The sequence below is a fragment of the Phoca vitulina genome, unplaced genomic scaffold (assembly GCF_004348235.1).
Source record: "Phoca vitulina isolate PV1807 unplaced genomic scaffold, GSC_HSeal_1.0 scaffold54, whole genome shotgun sequence".
In the NCBI taxonomy this organism is placed as follows: Eukaryota; Metazoa; Chordata; class Mammalia; order Carnivora; family Phocidae; genus Phoca; species Phoca vitulina.
The window spans coordinates 7744985-7758575 of record NW_022589757.1 but is presented as its reverse complement, the minus strand read 5'-3'; the positions used below and the strand labels follow the sequence as shown (position 1 = coordinate 7758575).

The window sequence follows — 13591 nt, the reverse complement described above, 5'->3', positions numbered from 1 at the left end:
CCAAGACCTAATATAGAAAAAGCAAGTTGCAAAACAATGTTTACAATAGGACACCATATATGCAGGTTACACACACACACACACACACACACACACACACACACAAACTATAGCATTTCTCTATGTGTATATGTGCTTGTAAAAATGCAAAGAAAAAGGTCTGGAGAAATATTCAGGAAACAGATAACAGTGTTACCCCTAAGAGTGTGTGTATGAAACTGGAATGGGAGGGAATCACAGGGATTTCTGCTTCATTTTTATTAAGTCTGTACAACGAGAATGTATTCATATGTCCCTTGAGACACTAAAAAACAAGAATAAGAAAAAAATGCTTGCTCAGTTCTCCCAAATAATTTACAAACCAGAACCGTTAGGTATAAGGAGATTTTTCTTTTACTGACTTGAAGGCAAAACCAAATGCCATCAACAATACTTACCTAGCAAAAAGTGACAAAACTGGAAAGAAAAAAAGTTTTAAGTGATATCTTCCCTTCAAATAAAAAAGAATAAAGTGTGCTGAAAAGACTGCAGAGGAAGACACAAACAAACAAAAAAGACCCTTATTAAATACGTGCACTTTGAAGATACTGGACTTTTTTAGCTAGCGCAGCTTGACCCAGAATCCTCACATAACCACCTTATCCAAAACGAAAAAAAAAAAAAAGGTGGAATACTGTTCCCTCAAGTATCGAAGGTTGTTTTTAGAAAGCTTAACTAAGAAACAGTAAATGCCGAGTGTGTTTTACAGGGGTGGGAAGAGGAACGTGAAACCCTACACCTCCTTAGAGCGGTCAAAACGAACTGCACAGCACAGCCGAACCGGGAAAGCGCGCGGGGGTGGGGAGAGCTCAGCTATCACTTTTAGGTTTTGGCCGGGAGCCGCAGAACAGTTTACGCGGAGTCCGTCTGGAGCGTGAAGTCCCTGAAGGTGGTCACCGCGTCGCAGCCGACACCCAAGCCCTCCGGAGACCGAAGGGGAGGGGGGGCGGCTGTCAACAAAAACTTAGTCCTTCGGCGGAGCGGGGAGAGCGTTGGAGAAGAGCACAAGCGCCAACTTTGGCTCCAAACGAAACAGCTCCGGGAGGTTCGGCAAGTCTTCTCCCGAATCCCACTCCACACGCGCCCCCAACACCTTTCCTGGCCACTAGCGTCTGCCGCCCATCCGGCCCCCTGAGGAAAACCCAGCAAGGGCGGCGGCTGGCAGCATGCAAGGGGGGGCTTGGCCGTGGGAAGACACCGGCACGGGGTCCGTCGGCCAACGTCCACCCAGCACCCCAGAGTCTCCGGGGCGCCCCTGCCGAGGGGCTGTCCCACCTCCAACAGCCCCCGCGGCGCGGCCCCCTCCCCCACCTCTGGGCGGCGACCTCAGCGCCTCCGCCCCCGGGGCCCCCGCTCACCCAGGTAGCGGCTCCGCAGCCGGGAAGGGTCCTCCAGCCCGAGGGACCTTTTCCTCACGTCCCACAACAGGTGTGGACAGGAGCCACCCCGAGACATGGCTCTGCCGGGCCGGGGTAGGAGGGGAGACCACCGCGTGGGGGAGGGGAGAAGGGGGAGGGGACACGCGGATCAACACCCGAGCCGCACCGGCACCATCCGCGCGCCGGGCCTCGCGGGCGCAGCGAGTTAGATGGCGGCGGCGGCGGCGCCCTCGCCTCCGAAGCCCGGCCGCGCCCGGGCCGGAGCTCGCCTCATACTCTCCTTCTCAGACTACCCAGAACATCCAGAGATCAGCAACAGTCCCCTCCCTCGGCCCCCCTCCAACAGGAGGAGGAGGCGGAGGCGGCCGCGACTCCTCCCTCTCCTCGTTCTCGACACCCTCCCTTCCAAGCCTTTCTCGCGAGACGACGACCACCCCCGAGTGAGGCTCTTGTACGCCACGGCTGCCCTCACCCGAGAGAAGTGGGTTCGGGACACTGTAGCTAAATCCTTGATTCTCTATGGATAAATGAGGAAGAGAGAGAAGAAGCTGAGGTATGAAGTCTCTCAGTCACGAGTCTCATTCCAAAGGAAGCAAGAGCGTTGTGCGGCGTCATCTTTAGTTGGGGCACTGAAGGCCCAAAAGGCCCATTTTAACTACGGGCTATCTTAATCAGAGCGAAAAGGGGATTAGAACTGGTGCAGCTTCACATTCCCTTCTCCAACATGGCCTCGAGGGCAGGAAGGAGAAATTGGAGGTTCGCGCTGGACCCCGCCCGCGCCGCGGGGCGGGCCAATCACCGTGGGCCGCTCCGCTTGCGCAGGCGCGCTGCCGCTAGGGCCCTGGGTTGGCTTGGTGAGGCAGTCCTTCAGGCACCTGTTGCTATGACTCCTCCTCCCTCTGGGCGGTGGGAGGGAAGGAGGCGGACCCGGGGCGGGCCGTCGCAGAGCCTCCGCCCCCACAATCTTTTCTGGGCCCCCGCGTACACGGTGGTTCGTAGGGGGGCCGCCTGAGTCGCGGGAAGGGCACCCTAGGGGAGAGGAGGAGGCGAGGCGCTGTGGCAGGAGAAAGTGACGAGTGCCCTTCGTTGTCATCCAGGGAGGAGCACGCGGCCACTCTCCCACTCGACCGCCCACGACCAACTCGTCCGCAGAGATGTCAGCAGCTGGCGCCCGGGGCCTTCGGGCCACCTACCACCGGGTCCTCGATAAAGTGGAGCTTCTGCTGCCGGAGAAACTGAGGCCGTTGTACAACCACCCGGCAGGTAATAGACCCAGAATAGCTCTCATCGAGACCTTCCCTCCCTCTCCCTCGAAAATAGACCTTTAGAGGCCACGGACAGCTCTGCCGCTGGAGGCATCACCCATAGCCCCAACCCCTTCCCTTCAAGTGAATCCGTCTCACTTCCCAGCCAACCTGCTTTTCACTTTACCTCGTTCAGCATCTCTCATAAACTTGTGATTCTCGAGTGAGCGCCCTTCGCGACCTTTGTTGCACCCCATCGCTTAGGCACGACCCAAACCCGGACCGGGCCTCTGGGTTTGATCCTTCTCCCTTTCCGCGGCCCCAAATCCGTCAGGGCCCCCCACGAAATTCTCATTCTCTCCTCTTTCCCTCCGCGAGTAGTGGTATATTGACCCACGCGGAGCAGAGCCGTCCTGTCGCAGCGCAGGGTTTGGAGGAAAGGTCACACTTCTTAAGCTCCAGCTGGCAGAGGCCTGCAGATGCGTTTCCCGGGTTCCAGAGTCAGTGTCATACCTCGTCCCATAGGTCCAGTTTGTTGAAGGCTGTCCTTACTTATGAAATTACTGAGCTAACTTTTCCTAGACTTTTTCATGGGGACAGACCCGGATTTAATTCTGCTCTGCCTTTTACTATATAGGTGTGACCTTGGGTGAAATCCTAGATATTTTAGTTTCTGTAGCATCTGCTTAATGTGAAAGTTAAAGATAACATATGTGTTTGATTCTTCGTAAATGCCTGGCAAATGTTAGCTCTCATTTGTCCTGTTGGAAAACCGTGTTCTTGTGGTTGAAAAAAAAAATAGTTCTATAAGAAACTGGAAGATCCCAATCTTTCCAACTCTTTAAGATCTAGATTTTTGTTGCCTCTTCTATAAAATGGGCTGTAATAATACTTGGCTGGGAACTAAAACCGGAGGTATTGAGGTCTCTTTCCAGCCTAAGATTTAGCAAATGAGAAAATGTGTTATAAAGTGAAATATTGAAGTGCAACCCCAAAGTAACCATTTTTTCCTACATAGTTAAATCTCTCTCTGCAGTTGGCATCATTAGGAAAGTTGTCGTTTCTCCACAAATTGACTAGGAAGCAGCTCTCTGGAGTCTTGAGATGGTTGCAGACTCTGATTTCCAGTTTGATGATGGAATGAATAGAATTAATAACATTATACTAAAGTATAATATTTATACTTTACCCATTATAAAATCAGTACCCATTATAAAATTTTAAGGAGAGTTTAAGGAGAATTTTTTTAAGAAGCTTATTTAGTTTATTTGCCTTTTGGTTTTTTTAACACTCAGTTTTTTGGAATTGTGCTGTATTTTGTGACAAAGATTTTCAGGAGGGAGGGTTGAGCAATGCTTCTGTAGTAATCTGGGTTTTAGAGTCAACTGAATTCTATGGAGTCAACTTTGACCTTCTTAAGTTTTGTATTTGGGCTGTAGGATAAGGGCAGGGTAAAGGAAGAGCAATTTTAAATTACTTTAATACAGAAGCAAAGGGTAGTTTTATAGTAATCTTTTCAGGGGCCTGGGCTTTAACCACTTATAATTATTGCTTTAGTCATCTTTCAGAATCAAGAGGAATTACCTTTCATTTGTAGACTGTGTATTTCATCTGGATATTCTTGGATTAGTTCAGTTATTATAACCCCATTTTCAGTGTAGGGGAAGGAGAATAGGCTCTGAAGCCAGAGAAAGGTAGGATTAAATCTTGGCTGTGTGACCTTGACCTTAAAGCCCCCAAGCCTTATTTTTCTGATCTATAAAATGAGGATAATAATTATCATCATTTAAGGATTGTTGTGAAAATTAAATGATATAATGGCTTTAAAACATTTAGCAAAGTGTTTGCACTTAGACTCTCAAAAAACATTAGTTCCCTCCCATCTAAGCTTTTAATCAATATACGTAGTAAGAATATCTATCATTGCAAAAGTATTTGTGATTAAAAAGTTGTAGGCACACCAATGGAGAAATGGAGAAGCATGAAAAACATAACTGTCGATTCATTGGTATTGAATAAAATCTGAGGAAACACTGATTATTGCTCCAAGAGTCATCAGAGTGACTATGCAAGGTTTTTGTGTACTATTTTGCATAATAGTATGTTATTGAATCCTCATTTAAACTTTAGACTACGTTCACATACTGGAGGTTTTTACAATGATATGCAAGGCTATGATATTAACAGTTGGATATCATACATTTCAGATTCTAAATATCTGAGATTTAATTTTATCACTGGCAGAATGTCTAGTCAAGAAACAAGAATATGTCTTTATATAGGTATATACTAGAGTTACGGTACTATAATGTATATATTTTTATATCATAATGATATATATTATAATTAGATCTGCGGCCTTCATCATTCACGTGTGTGTTGTTCCTAGCACATGGTGATCTAACTCTATAGAGTAAGAATAGAGTTCTAACCAAATGTGTGTCCTAGCAAATTCAGTCCTCATAAGATATGCCACTCTCCACCATCACCTCCTGACTGTAAAAGTATGTGACTCTACATTAACCAGCTGCATAGCCCTACTCCAGGTATTTGTCAGAAAAATAACCTTGAAGTCATGTTGACTGGTGTTTACTTAAAAGCTTAGGGGAAAAAAACATTAGTGAAGGAGTGTCATTCCTTTGTATTTTTGAGTCCCAAAATGGGGTGAATTGTCCCAAAGTATGCACAAAATGAAACATTGGAATGTAGGAAGAAAACAATATTTGCATTTCTCCTAGGTAAGAGAATTGTTTATTCCTTTTTATCTTAAATATCTAAAGAATATGTTTTAAAATAAAAACAGGGGTGCCTGAGTGGCTCAGTTGGTTAAGTGTGATCGATTTTGGCTTAGGTTATGATCTCAGGATGGTGAGATTGGGCCTGGCATCCAGCTCTGTGCTGAGCACCAAGTCCACTTGAGATTCTTTCCATCTGCCCCTCCCCCCTACTCTGTCAAATAAATAAAATCTTTAAAAATAAAAGAAAATAAAAACATACTAAACGAACCCATATTAGCCGTGTTCATAAGGGAATATCTTTATCATAAAAATTCAGAGTTAAATACTAAGGGAAATGGTGTTATACTAGATAGTCTAATACAACTTAGTTCAGAGTATATATTGTTTTATTACATGTAAATAAAGCCAAATGTAGATCAAGTAAATAAACAGTGTAGATGCCCACATAGTTATGAATTAGCATAGTTCTTTAGCATTTCTGTTAGAATAGTTTATTTTCTTGCATCAGAGATTGTTTGAAGAATTTTAATGCCAGTCTAGAATAGATATATAGATATTTAGATATCTGGATTATATTATATATCATATCTAATACAGATTATGTTTATATATACTAAATATATAGATATGCACATTTCATTTTTTACAGTAATAATCTCTGTACCCTTAAATGAGAACCAAAATAGAAAGTTGGGATTTCACATACAACTCTGAGATATTGATGAAAAGTAGGATATCTTTAAACCAGTAGCTACCAAGAAAGTTGAATTATTCAATATTTATCGAGGGCCTACTGTATATTAGGTACTGTTCTGGCACTTGGGATATGTTAGTGAATAAAAATCCCTACTCACAGAGATTTTATATTCTCAGAAGAGATCATAAAAGGAATATAGTCCGTCTGTAGTTGTTAGTTTGACACTTAATAAACTTTTGTCCACTAACCTGATTTTAAGCTAATTTTAAGAAATTAAGACTATTTATGCTTCACCTCGTTTGATTCAACAGATATACCAAAGGAGAAACAAGACCTAAGGAAAGCTATAAATAATTTGACATTTCCAAGTCATGCAAGAATATTAATTTGGTTATAAGAGGGTATGAAAATGTTTAAAGAATGGTATGACACAGTAGAAAGAAGAGGAGGATCAGAGATCTGTGTCCTTGTGCTTGCTCTATCTGGAAGTACCTGAGTATAAAACAGATTACTTATCTAAATGCCTTTTCTTTTTCATCTGTTAAAATAAGGGAGCTTGGATTTTCTTTAAGGTCCTCTTCAGCTGTAATAATCTTCAATTTGGTATTCTTACTAGAGCTTTTCTTAGTTTCAGAGCTTTCAAGAAACTCAGAATTCATTAGGGAAAACTATGTAATTATTGTTAAGTTAGGATTTGGGGGTCTTAGTGTTTAATCCTTGCTCTGCTATATATTTTGCACAGGTAATTCCACAGCTCTGGGCCTCAGTTACCTGACTTATGAGTGCCTGATTTAGATAGTTTCAACTCTCTTCCTACATCTAAAAGTCATTGATTCTTTGTAACTGAATAAATAATATAAATTTAAAATGTATCAACCCAAAATGCCTATTAGCTATTTTAGCTAGTTGTTTCACCTGCATTTGTACCAAAGCCTGTTTTTAATCGACATTTTAAGAATCATTATATACCCTTGATGTTCTGGGTGCTATCTGAGTGATGGCTGTTTCCAAGGCCTTTCAAAAGATATAAAGATTACATGATCCTAAAATGGAAGCCCAGTCACATTCTTAGTGTGAAATCAGAACTAGTTTTAGTACAAATAAAAATGAGTAACTTTTGATAGTCCATATCTATGTCAAGGAGTAACATTTACAAATTCTAAGGATTTATAAGTGTGTTGGTCACATGATAGCAAAGAGGGGATTGCTTAGTATACGGAACTTAAAAGAATGTTGAGGAATGTTGAAAAGCAGCAAACCATAGAGAAATGGTCTGAAAGGGACACGAATAGATAGTGAAAAGCATTAAATGAGAAATTTATTTTTCACATTGGCACATAGTGAGTATCTCAACTCAGTATTTGTATGTGTGCATGTTTGCATGTGTGTAAAGTTATTCTGTTCCAAGCAGGAAGTCTTTCCTCTGTACCTGAATTCATACATGTCTAAATTTACTTGACTTTTTTACGCTTAAGGTAGAAAATGATTAGTAAGATAAAATGGAAAAGTGAACTAAGACACGTTTTCTTTAAAAATTTTTGTTAGTCCATTGTATGATGACAGGTATTGCTAAGCTGCTGTTTTCCTTTTCTTAACAATGAAGAAAACACTATTTGTTTGCATTTATAGATATCCAACTCTGATTATTTGTGTCGCTTGTCAGCATCCTCTGATATCTCAGAAATATTAGAAATTTAGAATGTCTTATAATACATATTTGCTCATAATATTTTTAAATTTAGTGCTTAGCAGTTATTAAAATAATTGAAAGTTTGTTTTATACTTCAAAATTATTCACTAACTAAAATATTCATACCTCTCTTGGTCCAGGTTCTAGCAACCATAATTCCATGTTTGAAGTTTTTTTGTTTGGTTTGGTTGTGAGGGAGAGGAACAGGTAATATTTTAAAACTGTCATCTGGCTTGGGACAGTTGAGTAAATTAGTTACCAAGCAAACACTTACTGAAAAGCTCTACTGTTCATCAACTCTGAAGGATCAAATATTTAAGCTCATAAAGAAACCAGAACCTAGAGGCATTGTTCAGGAAACAATTTTGAGGCTGGCAGAGGAGGAAGCATCAGTTTTGAAATAGGAAGAGAGGAGTTGGCTGAGAAGTTCAAAGCCAGAGACCAAAACAATGTGCTGACTTACCCTTGAGTGATGAAAGCCAACCCTCCTGCAGGGATTAAAAAGTAAAACTTAGTAATTAATATTGCATATGACTCAGAGACTTTGTATATGGGGAAGAAAAATAAGCTAGGTGTGCTGTGATAGGAATCTCAGAAGCTCAAGCTAAATAAAATAAAGTAACTAGAGAGTTTGAAAAGATTGACTTACAGGATCAGTGCATTATGGCATCAGACTTATGGGAAGAATTTTCAGGAGCCAGATAGGGGAGTGTCATGGTCTAGGAGTAGAGTGACTAATGACTGAAAATCTAGTACAGCCCTGATATAAAGGGAACTTGATATCCCTGGAGATGAGTAAATAGCAGATTCTACCCTTGAAGATGAAACAGTATCAAGGCATATCTGGTCAGACCTAAAATTTGAATATCTTTGATTAACACCCGTCCTGGACATGGTTAATCCAATTCAGTTCTGTTCACAAATGTTATTTGTTAAGGAAAACTAAGAAACAGGCCTTGTCTTCACCTTGTCTAATTAAAGTGACAGATGCATAAATACATCATTTTAATTGTTAAGTGCAGAAAACAATAGAGCAATATATGCTTTGGGGGTTCAGAGAAAGAGCATTTAATGTAACCTGGAGATGTTAAAGAAGGCTTCCTTGAGGAGATGAAATCTAAGATAAGTTTTCAAAGGATATTAGGAGTTAGCCAGATGGAAGGCCAGGCAGAATATTGGGATATTCTAAACATAAACTAAGGTTTAGAGTCATTAAACAGCATGAAACTATTTGCATGCTTGCCTAGCTTGTAAGTCCACCTAGGCCAAGGTTTTTTACCCTTGCTGTGTTGACATTTGGGGGGCTAGGTGATTATTTGTTGCAGGGGGCTAGGTGATTATTTGTTTCGGGGGGCTGTCCTGTGCATGGTAGGATGGTTGACAGCCTGCCTGGCCTCTACCTAGCAGGCATCACTAACGGCAGCAGCGCCACTACGACAGTTGTGACAACTAAAAATGTTTCTAGACATTGCTGAATGTCCCCCTGGGGGGCAAAATCACCCCTGGTTGAGAACCAGTGACCTGGGCTAAAATTTAATTAAGTTAGGATTAGAAATTTATATTCTGAAACTCAATGCATTCGTGTTTTCTTTTCTATTTCTTTAGTTCAATAAACATTTCTTTTGAAATTCCAACCTAGTCCTAACCAAAGAAAGAAAATTGTTTCCATATCTTGTTCAAGATCTAGAGGAGTGGATCATTATATGGCTAGAATTCTGGGTGTAATGGTAGCTGTGATCAGAACAGTACACAGCTTAGGGAACTAGATAAAAGATACGTACAGTAACCCAGAAATTGAATATATAGGGATTTTCACTCAGTTATAAGAATGTCAAAATTTAGAACTCCTCAATAGCTTTAATTCTCCCAGCAGCCATTTCAGCACTGTGTCCAGATTTGCACTACAACTTAAAATATTGGAAAACTTAAAAGTACATAGGAAAACATGAAAATGACTAGCTGTCACATGTATGTGAGAAAATGAAGTTTAGCAATTATAATTGTTTTGGCCCACAGGGAAAGAGAGACTGTGCCATGATCTTCTAGAGTTTGAAGAATTATTAGTCTAAAGATAGTATCCAGGTCCTTTGAAGATTGAGAAAATAAGACTTAGATTGTAGAACAACTTTAGGATTAGGTTTAAATAGTCTAGAAAATCAGAAAACTTACTTAAAAACTCTTTAAAGTATAAGCCACACTTTTCAATATTTTAAGTGTCAGACTGATAAAAACAACTTCTGATTTTAAAGAATTTTTCAATTGTTTGCATATGTATATACACACACATACTTATATAGTTGTATACATACTTAATATGTCAAAGATGAGTCTAAACTCCAGTTCATATAAACTGCTTCCAACTGTGTTGGCTAACTCTTCTTTTTATTCAACATCTATTAGGTAGGGCTACAAGTGTGAATACTATTTAGCCACTAGCTTCAAGGAGGTCATAATTTTGATAGGTAAGTAGATACACTACTAACTATAGTAGAGTAAAGTACACTATGATAGATTTTTAAATCTCTTTGTATGAAAATCACATTGAATTAATGAATTTAGTAGCTGTAAGAACAATGTGAATTAGTTTGAGAGGGATAAAAAAATATCAACGACTATGTTAAATTGTGGAAGATAGTCCAAAATGTGTAACATTGCCATCACTTAATAATGCTAAAGGCAAGCAATAGTTTATAGTATTCGTGTGACACTTTTGTAGGACTACTTGATAAGCAAAAGTTATAGAGAAAGCAGATGCTATTTTTACATTTTTCAAATTTCTCTCAGTGTTACTAACCAACTTTTTTTTTAAGATTTTATTTTTTTTAAGTAATCTACACCCAACATGGGGCTCGAACTTACAACTCTGAGATCAAGAGTCGCATGCTCTACCGACTGAGCCAACCAGGCACCCCAAACCAACTACTTTTGATAGTAATTCAGCCAAAATGCAACCCCAAAAAAGGAGTGTTATCATTGAGCTCATTTTTACTTTGAGATGATGGTATTACCTGCGTGTGAAACTAGTGCAACTTTGAGAAAAGCACATTAGAATTAAGTTTTCCTAAAATGTTAGCTTCCAGGTGTGATTTTACTTATACAGCATTCTTGTGCTGAGTTAATAAAAGCCAGCACAGGATTTTATTTCCCAGCATACCCCAGTGCTAGGTACAGCTAGGTAAAGCACGCAATAATTATTATGGATGAATGAATGAATGGTCTTATCTGCAACAAGTTAAACCCAGAACTACAGCTGGGTTTTAACTTAAATCATTACCTTTTCAACTTCACTATCTTTCTTTTGTTTTGTTTCTAAATAATAAGTTTAAGTCAGTTTTATCTTTTAAATGTTATTTACGCATATGTGAACAAAAATACTCTTTACCATTAATGACAGTGAACACTTGCTCACTTACTAGGGGAAAAATGGATAAATGCATCTTTACCTGCTGGTGCTATTAAGAAATATTAGAGTAGATGAAGAGAAGTAAAATGTGTTACGCTTAGATAATGATGCCATTTTAGATGTGATTTTGGTGATCCATAAAAACAAATGATTTCTTCCTACAAAGCAAAGTGGAATACTAAGGCAGCAATAATAGTCATGAATATAATAGGATTTTAAAACTTTTGAATTTGCTAGTAAATCACTGTTTTCTTATATCAAGTTGTTTAATTTGTGTGTTAAGAAATAAATGTATCTGTTGATCCAGTGTGTGAGAGCATACTCACCATATTAAGTACTTTGATATATATTGGATTTAGCATGCTTAGTTATATTTTAAATTATCATGGACCAAAGTCTCTTTCCTGTCCCTGTAGCCTCTTGAAGGTTAAATGAGATATATAATTTGGAAGAGTTAAAAGTGGGCAGTTATGTAGTTAAAGAGCTAGAAGGCTTAGGTTCCAGTCACAGTTCTGCTGCTTACTGGCTGCCCACCTGGACTAGGTCATGAATCTGCTCAGAGCCTCATGGAAAAATGAAAGATTTAGGTTAGATGAACTGAGTTTCCTTCCAGCTCTGAAGCATCATATCTCTCAAATTCTGCATTAAGAAACCAGAATTGTTTTCAATGCTACCAACATTTATTTAACATTTTGCAAAAGGCCGATGGATACCAGGATAGCTAAAATAACAACCCTGCTGTTACAGAGCTTAGAGATCTTAAGTCCTTCCCCTTTTTCACATGAACCTTAAAATTAGGTTCATTAATTTTTTTACTAGAGAGGTGCCTGGGTGGCTTAGTCGGTTAAGCATCTGACTTTGGCTCAGGTCATGATCTCAGGGTCCTGGAATCAAGTCCCTAGTTGGTCTCCCTACTCAGCAGGGAGCCTGCTTCTCCCTCTCCCTCTGCCTCCCCCCCCCCACCCCTGCTGCTCATGCTCTGTCTCTGCCTCTCTCTCAAATAAATAAATAAAATCTTAAAAAAAATTTTTTTACTAGAATATATAGACTTTTTATAAGAGCTTTTACTATCATACATATGGCAACATGTCATTTATAATAATAAATATTAATAGAATTAATGAATATTTAATAGTTACTGAGGTTCATATCACAAATCTCTAATTTCTAATTTCTCCAACTTGGAGGTTATCCTTGAGTGAACTAACATTAAGTTTCATGTTCAAGGCAAAGCTTTGGGAATGGTTTCCAAACTATCTCCGTTGTACTTTTGATAATTTTTAATAAGTCACAAAATTACAAATAACTGACAAGGAAGTCAAAACAACCCGTATGTAAGGTCGATACTGTGGTGACTTTCTAAATGTTAAATACACAGAATGCAGAAAGGATAGTACAAATGATTAGAAATAGATTGCTAAATTTTGGGGATTTTGAAATGTGGTGATGACTGTTAAAAGACATGTATAACCATAAGAGACTCTTAAAGATAGAGAACAAACTGAGGGCTGATGGAGGGGGGTGGTGGGGGATGGGTTAGATGTGTGATGGGTATTAAGGAGGGTACTTGTGATGACAAGCCCTGGGTGTTTATGTAAGGGATGAGTCACTGAATTCTACTCCTGAAACCAATATTGCAATGTATGTTAACTAACGAGAATTTTTTTTAACTAACTAGAATTTAAATTAAAAAATTGAAAAGAAAAAAAAAGACATGTAAAATAGTTGGTTTATTTCTGAATTTTTCTCTTTTTTTTTCAGGTCCCAAAACAGTTTTTTTCTGGGCTCCAATTATGAAATGGGTAAGTCTTGAGTTTTTGCAGAAGCTACTGAAGAAAATATTCTTTAAAAGGAACTTTTTAAAAAAATATTTTATTTGAGAGAGACAGATAGTGACAGATAGCGAGAGAGAGCACAAGCGGGGAGGAAAGGGAGAAGCAGGCTTCCCAGCTGAGCAGAGAGCCCAATGAAGTACTCGATCCCAGGACTCTGAGATCATGACCTGAGCTGAAGGCAGATGCTTAACCGACTGAGCCACCCAGGCGCCCTAAAAAGAACTTATTAATTTGAAGTCATTTTTATGAAGGATGTACTTTTAAATATTCATGGCTTGTCTGGAGATGATTTCATTCAAATAATCTCAGGTGTGTCATTTTTACTGCATAAAGTACACTACCTACTTGAGTTGTTCTGAACTCCTTAGATAAAAGGCCTTCTAGGAACATAATTGGTATCAAAAAACTTGTAATTGGGATGCCTGGGTGGCTTAGTCGGTTAAGCATCTGCCTTCAGCTCAGGTCATGATCTCAGTCCTGGGATCAAGCCCCATGTCAGTGGGGAGTCTGCTTCTCCCTCTCCCTCTACCCCTCCCCCCACCCCTGCTTGCGCTCTCTGTCTCAAA

General features: G+C 40.0%; 1 protein-coding gene across 2 annotated transcripts in view; it reads left to right on the top strand.

The window, feature by feature from the left end:
* Nucleotides 1-1840: 1840 nt before the first annotated feature.
* MPC2 (mitochondrial pyruvate carrier 2) overlaps nucleotides 1841-13591 on the top strand; it is a 24495-nt gene continuing 12744 nt past the window's right edge. Inside the window, exons 1-3 of one of the 2 annotated variants that reach the window (XM_032389428.1) lie at nucleotides 1841-1971; nucleotides 2516-2681; nucleotides 12952-12992. In XM_032389428.1, the coding sequence (XP_032245319.1) occupies nucleotides 2573-2681; nucleotides 12952-12992 (150 nt within the window). In that variant the 5' untranslated portion in view covers nucleotides 1841-1971; nucleotides 2516-2572. Of the gene's footprint in view, nucleotides 1972-2287; nucleotides 2682-12951; nucleotides 12993-13591 lie in introns of those variants that run through there. The other variant, XM_032389427.1, reaches the window with a different exon arrangement.